The 24,422-nt window shown below is 55.0% G+C and overlaps 1 protein-coding gene across 3 annotated transcripts in view; it reads left to right on the top strand.

The window, feature by feature from the left end:
- pex19 (peroxisomal biogenesis factor 19) overlaps positions 1-15,157 on the top strand; it is a 54,112-nt gene extending 38,955 nt beyond the window's left edge. For all 3 annotated transcript variants that reach the window (XM_072498329.1, XM_072498328.1, XM_072498331.1), the window contains exons 7-8: positions 8,823-8,864; positions 14,999-15,157. In XM_072498329.1, the coding sequence (XP_072354430.1) occupies positions 8,823-8,864; positions 14,999-15,082 (126 nt within the window). In that variant the 3' untranslated portion in view covers positions 15,083-15,157. The remainder of the gene's footprint in view (positions 1-8,822; positions 8,865-14,998) is intronic.
- The last annotated feature ends 9,265 nt before the right edge of the window (positions 15,158-24,422 follow it).

Below are 24,422 nucleotides of genomic sequence, written 5' to 3'. Positions count from 1 at the left end.
CCCTCTCTCTCCCTCTCACTCCCTCTCACTCCCTCTCTCCCTCTCTCTCCCTCTCTCTCCCTCTCTCTCCCTCTCTCTCCCTCTCTCTCCCTCTCCCTCCCTCTCTCTCCCTCTCTCCCTCTGTCTCTCTCTGTCTCTCCCTCTCTCTCCCACTCCCTCTCCCTCTCCCTCCCCCCTCCCTCCCTCTCTCCCCTCTCTCTCCTTCCCTCTCCCTCTCTCCCCTCCTCTCTCTCTCTCCCTCCCTCTCTCCTCTCTCCTCTCTCCTCTCTCCCCTCTCCCCCTCCCCCTCTCCCCCTCTCCCCCTCTCTCTCTCTCTCTCTCTCTCCCTCTCCCTCTCTCCCTCCCACTCTCTCCCCCTCTCTCTCCCTCTCTCCTCTCTCTCTCCGCCCCTCCCTCTTTCTCCGCCCCTCTCCCCATCTCTCCCTCTCTCTCACTTGTTGCCTTTTTTACCTGCTTTAAATATGGCAGTCAACAAGGCTGCCCTTCTTTCTTTAATGTGGAGATGCCGGCGTTGGACTGGGGTGAGCACAGTAAGAAGTCTTACAACACCAGGTTAAAGTCCAACAGGTTTGTTTCGAATCACTAGCTTTCGGAGCACTGCTCCTTCCTCAGGTGAATGAAGAGGTATGTTCCAGAAACATATATATAGACAGATTCAAAGATGCCAGACAATGCTTGGAATGCGAGCATTAGCAGGTGATTAAATATTTACAGATCCAGAGATGGGGTAACCCCAGGTTAAAGAGGTGTGAATTGTACCAAGCCAGGACAGTTGGTAGGATTTTGCAGGCCAGATGGTGGGGGATGAATGTAATGCGACATGAATCCCAGGTCCCGGTTGAGGCCGCACTCATGTGTGCGGAACTTGGCTATAAGTTTCTGCTCGGCGATTCTGCGTTGTCGCGGGTCCTGAAGGCCGCCTTGGAGAACGCTTACCCGGAGATCAGAGGCTGAATGCCCTTGACTGCTGAGGTGTTCCCTCGACTGGAAGGGAACATTCCTGCCTGGTGATTGTCGTGCGATGTCCGTTCATTCGTTGTCGCAGCGTCAGCATGGTCTCGCCAATGTACCACGCCTCGGGACATCCTTTCCTGCAGCGTATGAGGTAGACAACGTTGGCCGAGTCGCACGAGTATGTACCGCGTACCTGGTGGGTGGTGTTTTCACGTTTAATGGTGGTACCCATGTCGATGATCTGGCACGTCTTGCAGATGTGCCATGGCAGGGTTGTTTGGTGTCGTGGTCGCTGTTCTGAAGGCTGGGTAGTTTGCTGCAAACAATGGTTTGTTTGAGGTTTCGCGGTTGTTTGAAGGCAAGTAGTGGGGGTGTGGGGGTGACCTTGGCAAGATGTTCATCTTCATCGATGACGTGTTGAAGGCTGTGAAGAAGATGTCATAGTTTCTCCACTCCGGGAAAGTACTGGATGACAAAGAGTATTCTGTCGGTTGTGTCCCATATTTGTCTTCTGAGGAGGTCGGTGCGGTTTTTTGCTGTGGGGCGTTGGAACGGAGCGGAGGGGAGCGGAGACACACGTCTCCTAATGGAAACAACTTCCCTACATCCACCCTATCTAAGCCATTCATTATCTTGTAAGTTTCTATTAGATCTCCCCTCAACCTCCTAAACTCCCATGAATATAATCCCAGGATCCTCAGACGTTCATCGTATGTTAGGCCTACCATTCCTGGGATCATCCGTGTGAATCTCCGCTGGACCCGCTCCAGTGCCAGTATGTCCTTCCTGAGGTGTGGGGCCCAAAATTGCTCACAGTATTCTAGTATTTGCTTTTGAGTCGCCTTTGCTCTTGAGTCGCCAGGTATCTTTCGGATACCGCCACGTGGTTCAAGTCCGAGTAATGATCAATAATCCAACACACCGCTTAGTAAGAGTTAAATCAACGCTCATTTATTATATACAGTAATCAATACTTATACTTCAATTCTACTTCTAAGCTACTTCCTACAACTAACAGGCCAATATTTAACTTTGGAAATGGCCCACCAGGTCAGGGAAACAAATGGCCTTTCGTATGGGTTCTGAGCCTGCGGGATTCAAAGCTGATACAGGTCGATAGTCAGGAGTGTCTATCTCGTAGCGAGCGTTGGAGTGAGACTTACTATTTCTCGCGGCTGTTGCAGAGGGTCAGCAGAAGGGTCTCGAAGGGTGCGGAGAGGAGAAGGAGGGTCGATTTGAACTTGGCCCCTATTCTTATAGTCCCCAGGGGCTTCCCGCCTCTCGGGGCGGACCTTGTACCTGGTTCCAAGTGATTGGACTTGGTCCCAATCACTTGGTTCGACATTCTCCAATGCTGGAGCGATTCCTTGATCGAGGGGTGGTCATTCACCTCTCTTTGTGTCAGCTCCTGCTGGCGCCGCAAAGTCTGAGTTGGCTTTGTGTTTCTAATTTGTAGCATATTGTTCCCGGGATTGCTACTTACTATGCAGATGGCTGGTGTGTTATGTTGATGGCTGCAGATATAGATTCTGTCGGGCCTCCCCAGAGGTGAATACACTGATTTACCTTCAGCTGTCTGTTTGAGTCCCGTTGGCTGATTTTCCCATCAGCCTCTTCCGTTCGCCATTTTAAATCGGGGTTTGGCCATTCTAATCGGGAGTTAGCTATTTTAAGTGGCTACACGCGACAATCACCAGGCAGGATTGTTCCCTTCCAGTCGGGGAACACTTCAGCAGTGAAAGGCATTCAGCCTCTGATCTCTGGGTAAGTGTTCTCCAAGGCGGTCTTCAGGACCCGCGACAACGCAGAATCGCCGAGCAGAAGCTTATAGCCAAGTTCTGCACACATGAGTGCGGCCTCAACCGGGACTTGGGATTCATGTCGCATTATATTCACCCTCCACCATCTAGCCTGCGAAATCCTACCAACTGTCCTGGCTTGACACAATTCACACCTCTTTAACCTGGGGTTACCCCATCTCTGGATCTGAGAGTAAATATTTAATCACCTGCTAATGCTCGCATTCCAAGCATTGTCTGGCATCTTTGAATTTGTCTATATATATATGTTTCTGGAACCTACCTCTTTGTTCACCTGAGGAAGGAGCAGCGCTCCGAAAGCTAGTGACATCGAAACAAACCTGTTGGACTTTAACCTGGTGTTGTAAGACTTCTTTCTTTAGATATCGATTCTATATTGCTTTCAGAGTCGCCAGGTATCGAATGATACCACCACAAGGTTCAACCAGATATCGATCCAAGAGCCAAACACCAGTTAGTTAGTTCAAGGTCAAGGGTACTTTATTGACACACAAGATTAACTTACACATGCAACATAAACACTACTAATTAAACTACACCTAACAACTAAGACAACCTGTACTTAACTTCAGGCACCCGGCTTAGGTCAGAGGAACAGTGGCCTTTGTCCGAATCTGGATCTACTGGGTCTGGAGAAGTAACTGCTGCTCAGCTGGGCTCACCGTCTGGTAGCGGGCGTTGAACTTGGACTTGCTTCTGGCGGTGCTACGATTGGAGATGGACGTTGCCGGGGCGCCAGGTCCAAGAGATTGAACACATTGCAGTGTCTCTCTTTATCCTGGGGGTTTCACGCCCTTTTGGGTGGTTCTTAGGTTTGGACCCCACTAATTGGGCAGTTCTCGATCACTGCCTTTGATCTGAGCCAATAAAGGGGCGGGTGCCTTGATGGCTGGGTGTGTCCTAAGCAGTCATTGACCCTGTTGTTGATGCTTCCTGAGTACAGGGAGTGACGCCGAAATGTCTGGGATTGTATCGGTTACTCAAGTATCAGTCTTTTGTCTTACGGAGATGGGCCATCAAAATGCTAATCGGCTGGGGGTTTCGATGCTGTCCGGATTCTCTGCTCACAAATATATTCTCTGCTCTGTGCCTGCCTGAATCTTACATTGGCCACATTTCCCTTCAGGCTTTGCGAACGTCCATGTTTCTTCTTGTAAGTGGCCATCCCAGATGGCTACACACTCTCTCCCCGTCTCTCCCCGTCTCTCCCCGTCTCTCTCCCTCTCTCTCCCTCTCTCTCCCCCTCTCTCCCCCTCTCTCCCCCTCTCTCTCCCTCTCTCTCCCTCTCCCGCCCTCTCACTCCCTCTCCCTCTCTCTCTCTGAATCTCTTTCTGTCTTGTGTACACTGTGACCTTGTTTCGCTCTCTCCCTGTAACGCTCTGTCTCTGTCTCTCTCTCTCTCTGCCTCTCTCTCTCTCTCTGCTTCTGTCTCGCTCTCTCTCTGTCTCATTCTCTCTCTGTCTCGCTCTCGCTCCCTCTGTCTCGCTCCCTCTGTCTCGCTCTCCCTCTCTGTCGCCCTCCCTCTCTGTCGCCCTCCCTCTCTGTCGCCCTCCCTCTCTGTCGCCCTCCCTCTCTGTCGCCCTCCCTCTCTGTCGCCCTCCCTCTCTGTCGCCCTCCCTCTCTGACTCGCTCCCTCCCCGACTCGCTCCCTCCCCGTCTCGCTCTCTCCCCGTCTCGCTCTCTCCCCGTCTCGCTCTCTCCCCGTCTCGCTCTCTCCCCGTCTCGCTCTCTCCCCCGTCTCGCTCTCTCCCCGTCTCGCTCTCTCCCCGTCTCGCTCTCTCCCCGTCTCGCTCTCTCCCCGTCTCGCTCTCTCCCCGCCTCGCTCTCTCCCCGCCTCGCTCTCTCCCCGCCTCGCTCCCTCTCTGCCTCGCTCCCTCTCTGCCTCGCTCCCTCTCTGTCTCGCTCTCCCTCTGTCTCGCTCTCCCTCTGTCTCGCTCTCTCTCTTTCTCGCTCTCTCTCTCTTTCTCGCTCTCTCTTTCTCGCTCTCTCTCTCTTTCTCGCTCTCTCTCGGTCTCGCTCTCTCTTGGTCTCTCTCTCTCTCGGTGAGTCGCTCTCTCTCGGTCTCGCTCTCCCTCGGTCTCGCTCTCGCTCTCCCTCGCTCTCGCTCTCGCTCTCCCTCGCTCTCGCTCTCCCTCGCTCTCCCTCGCTCTCCCTCGCTCTCCCTCGCTCTCGCTCTCGCTCTCCCTCGGTCTCGGTCTCGCTCTCCCTCGCTCTCGCTCTCGCTCTCCCTCGCTCTCGCTCTCCCTCGCTCTCCCTCGCTCTCCCTCGCTCTCCCTCGCTCTCCCTCGCTCTCGCTCTCCCTCGGTCTCGGTCTCGGTCTCGCTCTCCCTCGGTCTCGCTCTCCCTCGGTCTCGCTCTCGCTCTCGCTCTCCCTCGGTCTCGCTCTCCCTCGGTCTCGCTCTCCCTCGGTCTCGCTCTCCCTCGGTCTCGCTCTCCCTCGGTCTCGCTCTCCCTCGGTCTCGCTCTCCCTCGGTCTCGCTCTCGGTCTCGCTCTCCCTCGGTCTCGCTCTCCCTCGGTCTCGCTCTCCCTCGGTCTCGCTCTCCCTCGGTCTCGCTCTCCCTCGGTCTCGCTCGCCCTCGGTCTCGCTCGCCCTCGGTCTCGCTCTCCCTCGGTCTCGCTCGCCCTCGCTCTCCCTCGGTCTCGCTCTCCCTCGGTCTCCCTCTCTCTCGGTCACACTCTCTCGGCCTCGCTCTCTCTCTCGGTCACACTCTCTCGGCCTCGCTCTCTCTCTCGGTCACACTCTCTCGGTCTTGCTCTACCTGTTTCTGTCTCTCTCTTTGCCTCGCTCTCTCTCTCTTGCTGTATCTCTCTCTCTCGCTGAATCTCTCTCTCACTGAATCTCTTTCTGTCTCGTATTCTCAGTGTCTATGTTTCGCTCTCTGTAATTCTGTCTCGCTCTCTCTGTCTCCCTCTCTCTCGGTCTCGTCTCTCGGTCTTGGTCTTTCTCAGTCTCGCTCTCGGTCTTGCTCTTTCTTGGTCTCGCTCTCGGTCTCCCTCTCTCTCGGTCTCGGTCTCGTTCTCTCGGTCTCGCTCTCTCTCTGTCGCGCTCTCTCTCTGTCTCGCTCTCTCTCTGTCTCGCTCTCTCTCTGTCTCGCTCTCTCTCGGCCTCGCTCTCTCTCGGCCTCGCTCTCTCTCGGCCTCGCTCTCTCTCGGCCTCGCTCTCTCTCGGCCTCGCTCTCTCTCGGCCTCGCTCTCTCTCGGCCTCGCTCTCTCTCGGTCTCGCTCTCTCTCGGTCTCGTCTCTCGGTCTCGGTCTCGCTCTCTCTCGGCCTCGCTCTCTCTCGGTCTCGTCTCTCGGTCTCGGTCTTTCTCGCTCTCTCGGTTTCGCTCTCTCTCGGTCTCGGTCTCGCTCTCTCTCGGTCTCGGTCTCGCTCTCTCTCGGTCTCGCTCTCTCTCGGTCTCGGTCTCGCTCTCTCTCGGTCTCGGTCTCGCTCTCTCTCGGTCTCGCTCTCTCGGTCTCGCTCTCTCACGGTCTCGCTCTCTCACGGTCTCGCTCTCTCATGGTCTCGCTCTCTCTCGGTCTCGCTCTCTCTCGGTCTCGGTCTCTCTCGGTCTCGCTCTCTCATGGTCTCGCTCTCTCTCGGTCTCGCTCTCTCTCGGTCTCGGTCTCTCTCGGTCTCGGTCTCGCTCTCTCTCGGTCTCGGTCTCGCTCGCTCTCGGTCTCGCTCTCGCCCTCTCTCGGCCTCGCCCTCTCTCGGCCTCGCCCTCTCTCTCGGCCTCGGTCTCGGTCTCGCTCTCTCTCGGTTTCGCTCTCTCTCGGTTTTGCTCTCTCTCGGTCTCGCTCTCTCTCGGTCTCGCTCTCTCTCGGTCTCGCTCTCTCTCGGTCTCGGTCTCGCTCTCTCTCGGTCTCGGTCTCGCTCTCTCTCGGTCTCGGTCTCGCTCTCTCTCGGTCTCGGTCTCGCTCTCTCTCGGTCTCGCTCTCTCTCGGTCTCGGTCTCGCTCTCTCTCGGTCTCGGTCTCGCTCTCTCTCGGTCTCGGTCTCGCTCTCGCTCTCTCGGCCTCGCCCTCTCTCGGCCTCGCCCTCTCTCGGCCTCGCCCTCTCTCGGCCTCGCCCTCTCTCGGCCTCGCCCTCTCTCGGCCTCGCCCTCTCTCGGCCTCGCCCTCTCTCGGCCTCGCCCTCTCTCGGCCTCGCCCTCTCTCGGCCTCGCCCTCTCTCGGCCTCGCCCTCTCTCGGCCTCGGCCTCGCCCTCTCTCGGCCTCGCCCTCTCTCGGCCTCGGCCTCGCCCTCTCTCGGCCTCGGCCTCGCCCTCTCTCGGCCTCGCCCTCTCTCGGCCTCGGCCTCGCCCTCTCTCGGCCTCGGCCTCGCCCTCTCTCGGACTCGCCCTCTCTCGGACTCGCCCTCTCTCGGCCTCGCCCTCTCGGCCTCGGCCTCGGCCTCTCTCGGCCTCGGCCTCGGCCTCGCCCTCTCTCGGCCTCGCCCTCTCTCGGCCTCGCCCTCTCTCGGCCTCGCCCTCTCTCGGCCTCGCCCTCTCTCGGCCTCGCCCTCTCTCGGCCTCGCCCTCTCTCGGACTCGGCCTCGCCCTCTCTCGGACTCGCCCTCTCTCGGACTCGCCCTCTCTCGGACTCGCTCTCTCTCTGTCTCGGTGAATCTCTCTCGGCCTGTCACCCTCTGTGCGCCTTCCTCTGTCCGTGTCCCTCCGGGTCCGTGTCCCTCCGGGTCCGTGTCCCTCCGGGTCCGTGTCCCTCCGGGTCCGTCTCCCTCCGGGTCCGTCTCCCTCCGGGTCCGTCTCCCTCCGGCTCCGTCTCCCTCCGGCTCCGTCTCCCTCCGTCTCCGGCTCCGTCTCTCTCTCTCTGTCTCTCTCTCTCTCTCTCTCCCACTGGGTCCGTCCGTCTCTCTCTCTCTCTCTCTCTCTCCCTCTGGGTCCGTCTCTCTCTCTCTCTCTCTCTCTCTCTCTCTCCCTCTGGGTCCGTCTCTCTCTCTCTCTCCCTCTGTATCCGTCTCTCTCTCTCTCTCCTTCCGTGTCCGTCCCTCTCTCTCTCTCCTTCTGTGTCCGTCACTCTCTCTCCCTCTCTCTGTCTCTCTCTCTCTCTCCCTCTGTTTGTCTCTCTCTCTCTCTCTCTCTCTCTCCCTGTCTCTCTCTCTCTTGCTCTCCCTCTGTCTGTCTCTCTCTCTCTCTCTCCATCTGTCTGTCTGTCTCTCTCTCTGTCTGTCTCTCTGTCTCTCCCTCTGTCTGTCTCTCTCTCCCTCTGTCTGTCTCTCTCTCTCCCTCTGTCTGTCTCTCTCTCTCTCTCTCTCTCTCTGTCTGTCTCTCTGTGCCTCTCTCTCCCTCTGTCTGTCTTTCCCTCTCTCTCTGTCTGTCTGTCTCTCTCTCCCCCTCTGTCTGTTTCGGTCTCTCTCTCCCCACACTCCCACTCTTTCTGTCTCTCCCTCCCTATGTCTTTTCGTCTCTCCCTATGTCTTTTCGTCTCTCCCTCTGCCTCTTCGTCTCTCCCTCGCTCTGTCTCTCCCTCGTTCTGTCTCTCCCTCGCTCTGTCTCTCCATCCCTCTGTCTCTCCCTCCCTCTGTCTCTCCCTCCCTCTGTCTCTCCCTCCCTCTGTCTCTCCCTCCCTCTGTCTCTCCCTCCCTCTGTCTCTCCCTCCCTCTGTCTCTCCCTCCCTCTGTCTCTCCCTCCCTCTGTCTCTCCCTCCCTCTGTCTCACCCTCCCTCTGTCTCACCCTCCCTCTGTCTCACCCTCCCTCTGTCTCTCCCTCCCTCTGCCTCTCCCTCCCTCTGCCTCTCCCTCCCTCTGCCTCTCCCTCCCTGTCTCTCCCTCCCTGTCTCTCCCACCCTCTGTCTCTCCCTTCCTCTGTCTCTCCCTCCCTCCGTCTCTCCCTCCATCTGACCCTCGCTCGCTCTCGCTCCAACCCTCTCTCTCCCCCCGCTCTCTCCCTCTTTGTCTTTCTCACGTTACCTCTCTCTCTGTCTTTCTCTCTCCCTCTCTCTGACTTTTTCTCTCTCTGTATCTCTCTCTCTGACCATCTCTGTTACTGTCTCGCTCTCTCTCTCCCCCCCGCTTTGTCTGTCTATCCGTCACTCTTACTCTCACTCTCTCAAACTCTCTCCCTTAGCTTCAAGATCTCGGGGAACCACCAAAAGAACTGGCGGATGTGGTGAGTAAAAATGTCCAAACTCTGTCCCTGATTCAGGGTGCGTTTAGAGAATTGACTCTGTATCTAACCCCGTGCTGTACCTGTCCTGGGAGTGTTTGATGGGGACAGTGTCGAGGGAGCTTTACTCTGTATCTAACCCTGTGCTGTACCTGTCCTGGGAGTGTTTGATGGGGACATTGTAGAGGGAGCTTTACTCCGTATCTAACACCGTGCTGTACCTGTCTTGGGAGTGTTTGATGGGGACAGTGTAGAGGGAGCTTTACTCTGTATTTAACACCGTGCTGTACCTGTCTTGGGAGTGTTTGATGGGGACAGTGTAGAGGGAGCTTTACTCTGTATCTAACCCCGTGCTGTACCTGTCCTGGGAGTATTAGATTGGGACAGTGTCGAGGGAGCTTTACTCTGTATCTAACCCTGTGCTGTACCTGTCCTGGGAGGGTTTGAAGGGGACAGTGTAGAGGGAGCTTTACTCTGTATCTAACCCCGTGCTGCACTTGTCCTGGGAGCGTTTGATGGGGACAGTATAGCGGGAGCTTTACTCTGTATCTAACACAGTTCTGTACCTGTCCTGGGAGAGTTTGATGGGGACAGTGTAGATGGAGCTTTACTCTGTATGTAACCCCGTGCTGTACCTGTCCTGGGAGTGTTTGATGGGGACAGTGTCGAGGGAGCTTTACCCTGTATCTAACCCTGTGCTGTTCCTGTCCTGGGAGTGTTTGGTGGGGACAGCGTAGAGGGAGCTTTACTCTGTATCTAACCCCGTGCTGTACCTGTCTTGGGAGTGTTTGATGGGGACAGTGTAGAGGGAGCTTTACTCTGTATCTCACCCCGTGCTGTACCTGTCCTGGGAGTGTTTGACGGGGACAGTGTGGAGGGAGCATTACTCTGTATGTAATCCCGTTCTGTACCTGTCCTGGGAGTGTTTGATTGGGACAGTGTCGAGGGAGCTTTACTCTGTATCTAACCCTGTGCTGTACCTGTCCTGGGAGTGTTTGAAGGGGACAGTGTAGAGGGAGCTTTACTCTGTATCTAACCCCGTGCTGCACCTGTCCTGGGAGTGTTTGATGGGGACAGTGTCGAGGGAGCTTTACTCTGTATCTAACCCCATGCTGTACCTGTCCTGGGAGTGTTTGATGGGGACAGTGTGGAGGGAGCTTTACTCTGTATCTAATCCTGTGCTGCATCTGTCCTGGGAGTGTTTGATGGGGACAGTGTGGAGGGAGCTTTACTCTGTATCTACCCCCGTGCTGTACCTGTCCTGGGAGTGTTTGATGGGGACAGTGTAGAGGGAGCTTTATTCTATATCGAACCCCGTGCTGTACCTGTCCTGGGAGTGTTTGATGAGGACAGTGTATAGGGAGCTTTACTCTGTATCTAACCCCGTGCTGTACCTGTCCTGGGAGTGTTTGATGGGGCCAGTGTTGGGTGAAGTTTACTCTGTATTAACCCCATGCATGTACGTGTCCTAGGAGTGTTTGATGGTGACAGTGTAGAGGGAGATTTACTCTGTATCTAACCCCGTGCTGTACCTGTCCTGGGAGTGTTTGATGGGGACAGTGTAGAGGAAGCTTTGCTCTGTATATATCCCCGTGCTGCACCTGTCCTGGGTGTGTTTGATGGGGACAGTGCAGAGGAAGCTTTGCTCTGTATATATCCCCGTGCTGTACCTGACCTGGGAATGTTTGATGGGGACAGCGTAGAGGGAGCTTTATCTGTATGTAACCCCGTGCTGTACCTGTCCTGGGAGTGTTTGATGGTGACAGTGTAGAGGGAGATTTACTCTGTATCTAACCCCGTGCTGTACCTGTCCTGGGAGTGTTTGATGGGGACAGTGTAGAGGAAGCTTTGCTCTGTATATATCCCCGTGCTGTACCTGTCCTGGGTGTGTTTGATGGGGACAGTGTAGAGGAAGCTTTGCTCTGTAAATATCCCCGTGCTGTACCTGACCTGGGAATGTTTGATGGGGACAGTGTAGAGGGAGCTTTACTCTGTATCTAACTCCGTGCTGTACCTGTCCTGGGAGTGTTTGATGGGGACAGTGTAGAGGGAGCTTTACTCTGTATCTAACCCCGTGCTGTACCTGTCCTGGGAGTGTTTGATGGGGACAGTGTAGAGGGAGCTTTACACTGTGTCTAACCCCGTGCTGTACCGAGAACATAGAACTTTACAGCACAGTACAGGCCATTCGGCCCACGATGTTGTGCCCAACTAGTCTTAAACTAAGATCAAATCAACCTCCTCCCATCATTCCAGTGCACTCCAGGTGCCTATCCAATAACCGCTTGAACGTTCCTAAAGTGTCCGACTCCACTACCATAGCTGGGAGTGCGTTCCACACCCCAACTACTCTCTGAGTAAAGAACCTACCTCTGACATCCCTCCTAAATCTTCCACCATGAACCTTATAACAGCTACATCCACCCGAGGAAAAAGTCACTGAACTTCCATTCTATCTATCCCTCTCATCATCTTATACGCCTCAATTGGGGCAGCGCAGTAGCACAAGTGAATAACACTGTGGCTTCACAGCGCCACGGTCCCAGGTTCGATTCCCCGCTGGGTCACTGTCTGTGCGGATTCTGCACGTTCTCCCCATGTCTGCGTGGGTTTCCTGCGGGTGCTCCGGTTTCCTCCCACAGTCCAAAGATGTGCAGGTTAGGTGGATTGGCCGTGATAAATTGCCCTTGGTGACCAAAAAGGTTAAGAGGGGTTATTGGGTTACTGGGATAGGGTGGAAGTGAGGGCTTAAGTGGGTCGGTGCGGACTCGATGGGCCGAATGGCCTCCTTCTGCACTGTATGTTCTATGTAATTAAGTCACCTCTCATCCTCCTTCACTCCAATGAGAAAAGCCCAAGCTCCCTCAACCTTTCCTCATAAGACCTGCCCTCCAATCCAGGCAGCATCCTGGTAAATCTCCTCTGCACCCTTTCCAATGCTTCCACATCCTTCCTATAATGAGGTGACCAGAACTGCACACAATACTCCAAGTGTGGTCTAACCAAGGTCTTGTACAGTCCTGGATTAAGCTGTGTCTTTCCAAATGATCATAAATCCTATCCCTCAGGACCCTTTCCAATAATTTACCTATGACAGAAGTGAGACTAACCGGCCTATAATTCCCAGGGTTATACCTATTCCCTTTCTTGAACAAGGGGACAACATTCGCCTCTCTCCAGTCTTCTGGCACTATTCCTGTAGACAGTGAGGACATAAAGATCAAAGCCAAAGGGTCTGCAATCTCATCCAGCATGGCAGCATAGTGGGCAGCACGGTAGCATAGTGGTTAGCATAATTGCTTCACAGCTCCAGGGGCCCAGGTTCGATTCCCGGCTTGGGTCACTGTCTATGCTGAGTCTGCATGTTCTTCCTGTGTCTGCGTGGGTTTCCTCCAGGTGCTCCGGTTTCCTCCCACAGTCCAAAGATGTGCAGGTTAGGTGGATTGACCATGATAAATTGCCCTTAGTGTCCAAAACTGCCCTTCGTGTTGGGTGGGGTTGCTGGGTTATGGGGTTGGGGTGGAGGTGTGGGCTTGGGCGGGGTGCTCTTTCCAGGAGCCGGTGCAGACTCGATGGGCCGAATGGCCTCCTTCTGCACTGTAAATTCTATATCCCTCGCCTCCCAAAGAATCCTAGGATATATCGCATCAGACCCAGGGGACTTATCGATCCTCAGGCATCTCAAAATTTCTAACACATCTTCCTTCCGAATATCTACCTCCTCCAGTCTACCAGCCTGTACAGCACTGTCCTCCTCAACAACATGGCCCGTCGTTTGTGAACACTGAAGAAAAGTATTCATTTAGGGCCTCTCCTATATCTTCAGACTCCATGCACACATTCCCACTACTGTCCTTGACCGGCCCTAACTTCACCTTGGTCATTCTTGTATTCCTCACATAAGTATAAAAAGCCTTGAGGTTTTTCTTGATCCGACCCGCCAAGGACTTCTCATGTCCCCTCCTAGCTCTCCTAAGCCCTTTCTTGAGCTCCTTCCCAGCTATCTTGTATCCCTCAAGTGCCCTAACTGAACCTTGTTTTCTCATCCTTTCATAAGCCCCCTTCTTCCTCTTTACAAGACATTGTAACAAAGTGACCTCTTTTGTAAACCATGGTTCCCTCACTCGACCATTCCCTCCCTGCCTGACAGGGACATACATATCAAGAACACACAGTATTTGCTCCTTGAACAAGCTCCACATCTCAATGGTGCCTATCCATGACAGTTCCTGTTTCCATCTTATGCTCCCCAATTCTTGCCTAATCGCATCGTAATTACCCTTCCCCCAGTTATAAACCTTGCCCCGCCGTATGTTCCTATCCCTCTCCATTGATACAGTGAAAGTCACCGAATTGTGGTCACTATCTCCAAAGTGCTCGCCCACAACCAAATCGAACACTTGGCCCGGTTCATTCCCCAGTACCAAATCCAATGTGGCCCCGCCTCTTGTTGGTCTATCCATATATTGTGTGAGGAAACCCTCCTGCATACACTGGATAAAAACAGCCCCATCCAAACTATTCGAATTATAGTGGTTCCAATCAATATTTGGAAAGTTAAAGTCACCCATGACAACTTCACTGTGACTACCGCACCTATCCAAAATCTGCATTGCAATCTTTTTCTCCACATCTCTGTTACTGTTTGGGGGCCTACAGAAAACTCCTAACAAAGTGACCGCTCCTTTCCTAGTTCTAACTTCAGCCCACGCTATCTCAGTAGACAGATCCTCCTCAAACTGCCTTTCTGCAGCCATTATACTATCCTTGATTAACAATGCTACTCCTCCACCTCTTTTACCACCTTCCCTAATCTTACTGAAACATCTAAACCCCGTAATCTCCAACAACCATTCCTGCCCCTGTTCTATCCACTTCTCCGTAATGGCCACAACATCGTAGTCCCAGGTACCAATCCATGCTTCAAGCTCACCTTATTCCTGATACTCCTCGCTTTGAAGTAGACACACTTCAAACCACCTTCATGCCTGCAGGTCCACTCTTGTGACCTTGGTACCTTCCTCAGTACTGCACTACCGTCAACTTCCTGAACTCCAGCAATGCTATCTCCTGGACTACAAATCAGTTTCCCATCCCCCTGCCAAATTAGTTTAAACCCTCCTGAAGAGCTGTAGCAAATTTCCTCCCAGGATATTGGTGCCCCTCTGGTTCAGGTGTAACCCGTCCTGTTTGTACAGGTACCACCTTCCCCAGAATGTGCTCCAATTATCCAAGTAACTGAAACCCTCCCTCCTACACCTCTACAATGTAGAGGGAGCTTTACTCTGTATCTAACCCCGTGCTATCACTGTCCTGGGAGTGTTTGATGGGGACAGTGTAGAGGGAGCTTTACTCTGTATCTAACCTCGTGCTGGACCTGTCCTGGGAATGTTTGATGGGGACAGTGTAGAGGGAGCTTTACTCTGTATCTAACCCCATGCTGTACCAGTCCTGGGAGTGTTTGATGGGGACAGTGCAGAAGGAGCTTTACTCTGTATCTAACCTCGTGCTGTACCTGTCCTGGGAGTGTTTGATGGGGACAGTGTAGAGGGAGCTTTGCTCTGTATCTAACTTCGCGCTGTACCTGTCCTGGGAGTGTTTGATGGGGACAGTGTAGAGGGAGCTTTACTCTGTATCTAATCCCGTGCTGTACCTGTCCTGGGAGTGTTTGATGGGGACAGCGTAGAGGGAGCTTTACTCTGTATCTAACCCCGTGCTGTACCTGTCCTGGGAGTGTTTGATGGGGACAGTGAAGAGTGAAGTTTACTCTGTATCTATCCCATGCTGTACGTGTCCTAGGAGTGCTTGATGGGGACAATGTAGAGGGAGCTTTACTCTGTATTTAACCCCGTGCTGTACCTGTCCTGGGAGTATTTGATGATACAGTGTAGAGGGAGATTTACTCTGTATCTAATCCCGTGCTATAATTCTCCTGGGAGTGTTTGATGGGGACAGTGTGGAGGGAGCTTTACTCTGTATCTAACTCCGTGCTGTACCTGTCCTGGGAGTGTTTGATGGCGACAGTGTTGAGGAAGCTTTATTCTGTACCTAACCCCATGTTGTACTTGTCCTGGGAGTGTTTGATGGGGCCAGATTGTTGAAAACCAGCGTTATATTTTCATCTCTACTCCCAACAGCCTCCTGGATTGAACTTTGACCTGGATGGAATGAATGTTCCGGAGAACGCAGCACTGGGCAGCGAGCCGTGCTTGGTGATGTGAAAGAGGGCGGCGAATCCTGTTTTGGAATCTGACTCCTGTCCCTTCCCTCCCCTCTTTTCCTTGCCCCCTACCTCTCTGAAATCTGCCCTAAATCCTGGGGCAGCAGGGGCAGTGCGATACCCGTGCAGGGTAATGAATGTCTTCTGTTTGTTGTGGGGACTGTTGGACATTGCTGGGGGAGTGTGCGATGTATGGATCGCAGTCACACAGGACTTCTCTGCATTCGTCCCAGTGGGAGCGGCGGGAGAGGCCTGGCTGTATTCCGTCAGGCGCTGGAGCCTGGCTGCGTTCCGTCAGGCGCTGGGGCCTGGCTGCGTTCCGTCAGGCGCTGGGGCCTGGCTGCGTTCCGTCAGGCGCTGGGGCCTGGCTGCGTTCCGTCAGGCGCTGGGGCCTGGCTGCGTTCCGTCAGGCGCTGGGGCCTGGCTGCGTTCCGTCAGGCGCTGGGGCCTGGCTGCGTTCCGTCAGGCGCTGGGGCCTGGCTGCGTTCCGTCAGGCGCTGGGGCCTGGCTGCGTTCCGTCAGGCGCTGGGGCCTGGCTGCGTTCCGTCAGGCGCTGGGGCCTGGCTGCGTTCCGTCAGGCGCTGGGGCCTGGCTGCGTTCCGTCAGGCGCTGGGGCCTGGCTGCGTTCCGTCAGGCGCTGGGGCCTGGCTGCGTTCCGTCAGGCGCTGGGGCCTGGCTGCGTTCCGTCAGGCGCTGGGGCCTGGCTGCGTTCCGTCAGGCGCTGGGGCCTGGCTGCCTTCCGTCAGGCGCTGGGGCCTGACTGCCTTCCGTCAGGCGCTGGGGCCTGGCTGCGTTCCGTCAGGCGCTGGGGCCTGGCTGCGTTCCGTCAGGCGCTGGGGCCTGGCTGCGTTCCGTCAGGCGCTGGGGCCTGGCTGCGTTCCGTCAGGCGCTGGGGCCTGGCTGCGTTCCGTCAGGCGCTGGGGCCTGGCTGCCTTCATTCAGGCGCTGGGGCCTGGCTGCGTTCCGTCAGGCACTGGGGCCTGGCTGCGTTCCGTCAGGCACTGGGGGAGACGTCAGATCTGGGCCCAGATGAGCATTTCTTGTATCCTCCTCCCGTGCGTTGCTACAGCGACCTAATCTGGGTCTCTGTGATGGGCCTTTGTAACTGTTCCCACCCCCCTCTCCCCATATCATGGATGGCTGCTGTAATTAAGTGATGAACACAAAAATAAATTTGATTGATACAGGGTCTGTTTTTGTCATTCTGTATTCAGCCTCAGTGCAGCCACATACACAACTTCCAGACTTGGGCTGACAAAGGGCAAGTTACAATTACGCCACACAAGTGCCAGGCAATGACCATCTCCAACAGGAGAGGATCTAACCATCGCCCCTTGACATTCAGTGGCATTACCACCGCTGAATCCCCCACAATCAAAATCCCGGGGGTAACCATTGACCAGAAACTGAATTGGACTTGTCACATTCAGTCTTTTTTTAATAAACATTTTATTGGTATTATAACAACAACACAATAAACAATGTACATGAAACTATACACAGAGTGCAAAAGCCGTCTCCCTCCCTTACAGGTCCCACCTTTATTAACCCATCACATTAAGTCTTGTGGCTACAAGAGCAGGTCAGAGGTTGGGAATCCTACGGCGAATAACTCACTTCCTGACCCCCCCCCCCCCCACCCCCACCCCACCATCTACAACCACAAGTCAGGACTGTAATGAAATGAGCAGCACGGTAACACAGTGGTTAACACTGTTACTTCACAGCGCCAGGGTCCCAGCTTCGATTCCAGATTTGGGTTACTGTCTGCGGAGTCTACACGTTCTCCCTGTGTCGCCTTGGGTTTCCTCCCACAAGTCCTGAAAGACGTGCTGTTAGGTGAATTGGACATTCTGAATTCTCTCTCTGTGTACCCGAACAGGCACCGGAGAGTGGCGACTCGGGGATTTTCACAGTAACTCCATTGCAGTGTTAATGTAAGCCTACTTGTGACGCTAATAAAGATTGTTTTATTATTTATTTAGTCTCCACTTGCATGGATGAGTGCAGCTCCAACAACACTCGAAGCTCAACACCATCCAGGACAATTGTAGATATGGATGTGGACTCAGTACTTGTCCTGGCTGAACCTGGCACATGTTGCGGCTGTGTTGACCCCACTCAATGCGTCCGTCCATAGACCATCCTCTATCTCTCCTCCCAGCTCCTCCTCCCACTTGCGCTTCAGCTCCTCGGTCTGCGTCTCCTCCGACCCCATAAGCTCCTTATAAATGTCCGAGACACTCCCTTCTCCTACCCACCCTCTGGAAACTACCCTGTTCTGAATCCCCCTTAGCGGTAGGAGCGGGAAGGTTGACACCTGTTTACAAAGGAAGTCCCGCACCTGCAGATACCTGCATTTGTTTCCCCTCGCCAACCCAAACTTCTCCTCCAGCGCCCTCAAACTCAGAAAGCTCCCCTCTATGAACATACCCCCCATCCTCTCAATTCCCGCTCCCCGCCATAACCAGAACCCCCCATCCAGACTCCCCAGGGCAAACCGGTGATTATCAGTGATTGGGGCCCAGACCGATGCTCCCTCTGCTCCCACATGCTGCCTCCACTGGCCCCAAACTCTCAGGGCTGTCACCACCACGGGGCTGGTGGAGTACCGTGCCGGCGGGAATGGCAGAGGCGCAGTTACCAACGCCACCAAACTGGTGCCCTTACATGAAGCAGCCTCCATGCGCACCCATGCCGACACCTCCCCCACCACCCACTTCCTGATCATGGTTATATTTGCCGCCCAGTAATAGTTCTAAGATTTGGCAGCGCCAGCCCGCCCTCTGCCCAACTCCGCTCAAGCATTACCTTCCTTACTCGCGGGGTCTTGCCAGAGATCACTCTGTTGACCCGCTTAAAAAAGGACCGCGGAATAAAAATGGGGAGACACTGAAATACAAATAGGAATATCGGGAGGACCGTCATCTTCACCGTCTGCACCCTCCCAGCCAGAGACAACGGAAGCACGTCCCATCTCCGAAAACCGTCCTTTATTTGGTCCACCAGCCGGGCCAGATTTAAGTTATGCAGCCGATCCCATTCCCGTGCCACTTGGATGCCTAGTTACCTAAAGCTTCCCCTACTAATCTAAACGGCAGCTCCCCCAGTCACCTCTCCTGTCCCCTCGCCTGGACCACAAACATCTCACTCTTTCCCATATTAAGCTTATACCCCGGAAACCGGCCAAATTCCCCTAGAAACCTCAGGATTTCTTCCATCCCCTCTATTGGGTCCGAAACGTCATCCGCATAGAGCGAAACCCTGTGCTCCATCCGCCCCCCCTCCCCCCGCCCCGGACCAGTCCTCTCCAGCCCCTCGAGGCTCTCAGAGCAATTGCCAATGGCTCGAAAGCCAGCGCAAACAACAGTGGGGAGAGGGAGCATCCCAACTCATCCCCCAGTGCAGTCTAAGATAGTTGATGTTGTCCTATGCATCCGTACACTTGCCACAGGAGCCTGATACAGCAACCTGACCCAGTCAATAAAGCCCCGCCCGAATCCAAACCGTCCCAGTATCTCCCACAGATAATCCCATTCCACCTGATCAAAAGCCTTTTCTGCATCCATTGTGATCACTACCTCCACCTCCCTACCTTCCAGGGGCATCATGATCACATTTAACAGCCTTCTGACATTGGCCACCAACTGCCTGCCCTGAACAAACCCCTCTGGTCCTCCCCAGTAACGTCCAGAACACAATCCTCCATCCTGGAGGACAAGATTTTGGCCAGCAACTTGGCATCTACATTCAACAGGGAGATCGGCCTGTAGGACCTGTCATGTTGGGTGTTCCGATACACAAACGAACCAACACGGTTGTAGATGGTACAACTCTGTTTTATTATTCTGTACAATAATAACTATTAACTTCTGGCTGTGGTTCGTACTTCACCAGCTAACCTGTGGACCCAGCCCTAGCACTATCTTAGTGAGGCACTCAGCACATGGTGTATGTCTGAGTGGCACGCTGTGAGCTCTGTGCTCTGAGCTATCTCCTGGTAGAATGAGCGGGACCTGTGAGAGCACACGCACTGTTTTATAGTGCGTGTGCTCTCACTGGTGATTGGCTGTGATGTGTGTGTGTTGGTTGGTCCAACTACCTGTCCATCATGTGTGTGTGTGTGTGATTGCACCATGATGTGTTAATGTGGATATCATGACAGGACCCACACAGCTCCGGGTTCTTGTCCCGCTTAAGAATCAGCGAAATCGTTGCCTGTGACATCGTCGGGGGCAACAACCCTCTTTCCCTTGCCTCATTGAACATCCTCAACAACACCGGCCCCAAGAACCTGTTGTAAAACTCCACTGTGTACCCGTCCGGACCCGGGGCCTTACCCGCCTGCATGGCCTTCAAGCCTCCACTATCTCTTCCAGCCCGATTGAGGCCCCCAGCCCAACTACCTGCTCCCCGTCCACCTTTGGGAAATTCAGCCCGTCCAAAAAGTGCCTCATCACCTCCGGCCCCGTCGGGGGTTTCCGACCTGGACAGTCTACTGTAGAAATCCCTAAACGCCTTATTCACCCCTCCTGAATCACTAACCAGGTTCCCATCTCTATCCTTTACTTTCCCAATCTCCCTGGCTGCCTCCCTCTTTCTAAGCTGCTGTGCAAGCATTCTACTAGCCTTCTCTCCATGTTCATAGATCGCCCCCCTCGCCTTTCTCTGCTGCTCCACCGCCCTTCCTGCGGTCAGCAAGCTAAACCCGCCTGTAACCTCCGCCGTTCCCTTAAAAGCCCTGCCTCTGGGGTCTCCGAATACCTTCATTGGTCGCGGTGCACAGGAGCGACCAAATGGAGTTAAGTGCGTCGGGGAGGACCTCCTGCCAGCGGGAGGCCGGGAGGTTTCTGGACCGTAGGGCCAGCTGGACGTTCCTCCAGACCGTCCCATTCTCCCGCTCCACCTGCCCGTTTCCCCGGGGGTTGTAGCTGGTCGTCCTGCTCGAGGCAATGCCCCTGTTGAGCAGGTACTGGCGCAGCTCATCGCTCATAAATGAGGATCCCCGGTCGCTGTGGACATTGGCGGGGAAACCGAACAGAGCGAAGATGGTGTTGAGGGCTTTGATGAAGGTGGCAGACGTCATATCGGGGCATGGGTCGGCGAAGGGGAATCAGGAATACTCATCGAGCACATTAAGAAAGTATGTGTTTCGGTCGGTGGATGGAGGGGCCCTTTGAAGTCCACGCTGAGGCGTTCAAAGGGGCGGGAGGCCTTCACCAGGCGCGCACGGTCTGGCCGGTAGAAGTGCGGTTTACACTCCGCGCAGACCTGGCAGTCTCTGGTGATAGCCCTGACTGCCTCGATGGAGTAGGGCAGATTGCAGGCCTGAATGAAGTGGTAAAAGCGAGTGACTCCCGGGTGACAGAGATCGTCGTGCAGGGTCCGGAGTCGGTCCACTTGTGCGCTGGCACATAGAATCATAGAATCATAGAAATTACAGTGCAGAAGGAGGCCATTCGGCCCATCGAGTCTGCACCGGCTCTTGGAAAGAGTACCCTACACAAGCCCACACCCCCACCCTATCCCCATAACCCAGTAACCCCACCCAAGACTAAGGGAAATTTTGGACACGAAGGGCAATTTAGCATGGCCAATCCACCTAACGTGCACATCTTTGGATTGTGGGAGGAAACCGGAGCACCCGGAGGAAACCCACGCACACACGGGGAGAATGTGCAGACTCCGCACAGACAGTGACCCAAGCCGGGAATTGAACCTGGGACCCTGGAGCTGTGAAGCAATTGTGCTAACCACATGTACCTCGGGACAGGGCATCGGGGGGCTCGTTGAGCTTACCGGGGCGATACAAAATCTCGTAATTGTAGATGGAGAGCTCGATCCTCCACCTCAAGATTTTATCGTTTTTGATCTTACCCCGCTGTGTGTTGTCAAACATGAAGGCAACCGACCGTTGGTCAGTGAGGAGAGTGAATCTCCTGCCGGCCAGGTAATGCCTCCAATGTCGCACAGCTTCAACGATCGCTTGGGCCTCCTTTTTGACGGAGTGCTGCATTTCAGAGGCATGGTGGGTGCGGGAAAGAAATGCCACGGGCCTGCCAGCCTGGTTGAGGGTGGCGGCCAGAGCGACGTCTGATGCATCGCTCTCGACTTGGAAGGGGAGCGTCTCATCGACCGCGTGCATTGCGGCCTTGGCAATGTCGGCCTTGATACGGTTGAAGGCCTGGTGAGCCTCGACCGTCAGTGGGAAAGTGGTGGATTGAATGAGTGGGCGGGCCTTGTCCGCATAGTTTGGGACCCACTGGGCGTAATATGAAAAGAACCCCAGGCATCGTTTGAGGGCCTTGGGGCAGTGGGGGAGGGGGAGTTCCATGAGGGGGCGCATGCGGTCGGGATCGGGCCCTAGAACTCCATTCAAGACCACATAGCCGAGGATGGCTAATCGGTTTGTGCTGAACACACACTTCTCCTTGTTGAAAGTTACGTTGAGGAGTGTGGCGGTGTGGAGAAATTTGGAAAGGTTAGCATCGTGGTCCTGCTGGTCGTGGCTGCAGATGGTGACGTTGTCCAGGTACGGGAAAGTGGCCCACAGCCCGTACAGGTCAACCATTCGGTCCATCTCCCGTTAGAAGCTCAAGACCCTGTTGGTGACACCGAAGGGAACCCTAAGCAAATGGTAAAGGCGGCCGTCTGCTTCAAACACAGTGTATGGCCGGTCCGCCTTACGGATGGGGAGCTGGTGGTAGGCAGATTTCAGGTCTATTGTCGAGAAGACCCGGTACTGCGCAATCTGATTGACCATATCAGATATGCGTGGGAGGGGGTACGCATCGAGCTACCGATTGATGGTCTGACTGTACTCAACGACCATCCTGTTTTTCTCCCTGGTTTTCACCACTACCACTTGGGCTCTCCAGGGGCTGTTGCTGGCCTTGATGATACCATCCCACAGCAGCCACTGGACCTCAGACCTGATGAAGGTCCTGTCCTGGACGCTGTACCGTCTGCTCCTGGTGGCGACGTGTTTGCAATCTGGGGTGAGGTTTGCAAACAGGGAAGGGAGGTCGACCTTAAGGGTCGCGAGGCCCCAAACAGTAAGGGGTGGTAGGGGCCCGCCAAATTTCAGGGTTAGGCTCTGGAGGTTGCACTGGAAGTCCAGGCCAAGTAGCAAGGCCGCGCAGAGGTTGGGGAGGACGTAGAGCCGGAAACCGCTGAACTCTACGCCCTGGACGGTGAGGGTGGTGATGCAGTACCCCCGGATCTCCACGGAGTGGGATCCAGAGGCCAGGGAGATTCTTTGGTTAGCGGGGTGTACCGCAAGGGAGCAGCGCCTTACCTTATCGGGGTGGATGCAGCTCTCAGTGCTCCCGGAGTCCAGAAGGCGGGATATCTCGTGCCCATCGACCTTCACCTTTGTCGAAGCGGTCCCGAGGTTGTGCGGTCGAGACTGGTCGATCGTGACCGAGGTGAGACGCGACTGGTCGTCGGCGGTTGCAGGCGATGAGCGACCCGATGAGGTGCCCGACGGGCAGGGGTCCTGAGGCGGGTAAGATGGCGGCGCCCACGGGCCGCACGTGTCCTGGGGCAGGCAAGATGGCGGTGCCCATTGGTTCTGAGGCAAGCAAGGTGGCGGCACCCACGGGCCGCACGTGCTGTGAGTGGAGCAAGATGGCGGCGCCCACGGGCCGCACGTGGTCTGAGGAGAGGAAGATGGCGGTGCCCACTGGCCGCACGTGGGGGGTGTTGGGACAATAGTGGCGATTGAGCAGGCCTGGCACACTGCAGCGGAATGTCCCTTCTTCCCGCAGGCCTTGCAGAGTGCGCTCCGATCCGGGCAGCGCTGCCGGGGGTGTTTTGTCTGTCCGCAGAAGTAGCACTTGGGTCCCCCAGGGTTGGTTGGCTGCCATGCGGCGCAGGCGTGGGGTTGGCTGAGGGCGGTCGCTGATGGGGTGTTCGCTGGCGGGGTCCACGATGCACGGGGGGGGATGGGCCGTGCGGTCGGGGGCATAAGCCTGTACGTTGCGTGATGCGACCGTGAACGAGAGCGCTAGTTTCTTGGTCGCCGCGAGGTAAAGCGTGGCCCCTTCTAACAGGCGCTGGTGTATGTAGTCAGACCCTATGCCCGTAACGAACGCGTCTCTCATTAGCAGGTTTGAATGTTCAGTGGCCGAAACGGCCTGGCAGTCACAGTCTCTCATCAGGGCACAGCCAGAAATCTTCCACAGACTCACCGGGAAGTTGGTGCCGCGTGGATAGGAGGTGCCTGGCGTAGATCTTGTTGGTCTGCTGAGCGTAATTCTCCTTCAGTAGCACCATGGCCTCTGTGTAGGTAGGCGCGTCTTGGACAAGGGTAAAAACGTTGGAGCTCAGCAGCGGGTACAGAATGTGGAGCTTCTGTGCTTCTGAGATTGGGTCTGGTTGTGGTGAATGTATAATTACTGATAATTCACCAGTGTACTGTGTTATGTTATTAACCCTGTGGGCTCTACCTATGGGCCATTGTGTGGCTTCACCCACAGGGGATATGTTAGGGCATGTACGGGCTCTGCCCATGGCTCCACCCCCTTTACAGGAAGTATAAGAGCTGCTGACCTGCGGGGCCACCTTCAGTGTTGTACCGGTCACAGGCAGGCTCAGTTCTAAGCTGATTAAAACCACGGTTTACTTCTCCACGTGTCTTCGAGTGAATTGATGGTCGCATCACTAGTGCAGACCCGATGTATGCTTCAAAGCAAGCTAGCCAATGTTGGAAGTTCTTTTTGGCGTTGTCTGCTTGAGGATGCAGCTGCAGGCGATCCGGCTTGATGCGGAGGTCCAGCTCTGAAAAATCTCTGTGTAATAAATTGATGCACTATCAATTACGACGAGACGAGAGTAGAGAGTAATCAAGGCTTAATCACACACAGATGTGTGGCCTCCTACAGCAGCTTACAAAATGGCTGTTGTTCGGAGAGCACACACATTTATACTCCGCCTCCTGGGCGGAGCCAGCAGGCAGGGATCTACCCCCGTACCTGTAGTACAGGGGCCTTCCTATAATACCCATATATACAATATAATACAACAGTGGTGACTATCACAGGCTGCACAGTGGTTAGCACTGTTGCCTCAAGGCACCGAGGATCCGGTTTCGATCCCGGCCCTGGGCCACTGTCCATGTGGAGTTTGTACATTCTCCCTGTGTCTGCGCTGCCTCGCCCCCACAACCCAAAAGATGTGCAGCGTACGTGAATTGGCCACGCTAAATTCCCCCTTCATTGAAAAAAATTTGGGTACCCGAAATTTATATATAGAAAAGTGCTTGAAAAGGAATCAGATATATTTGTGTCAATAAAGTTCATTCATGATTGACGGGCAGCCAAGATGGCGGCGGCTCATTG

Source organism: Scyliorhinus torazame, chromosome 4, assembly GCF_047496885.1.
Source record: "Scyliorhinus torazame isolate Kashiwa2021f chromosome 4, sScyTor2.1, whole genome shotgun sequence".
NCBI classification, from domain to species: Eukaryota; Metazoa; Chordata; class Chondrichthyes; order Carcharhiniformes; family Scyliorhinidae; genus Scyliorhinus; species Scyliorhinus torazame.
This window is presented reverse-complemented; position numbering and strand designations above follow the sequence as displayed.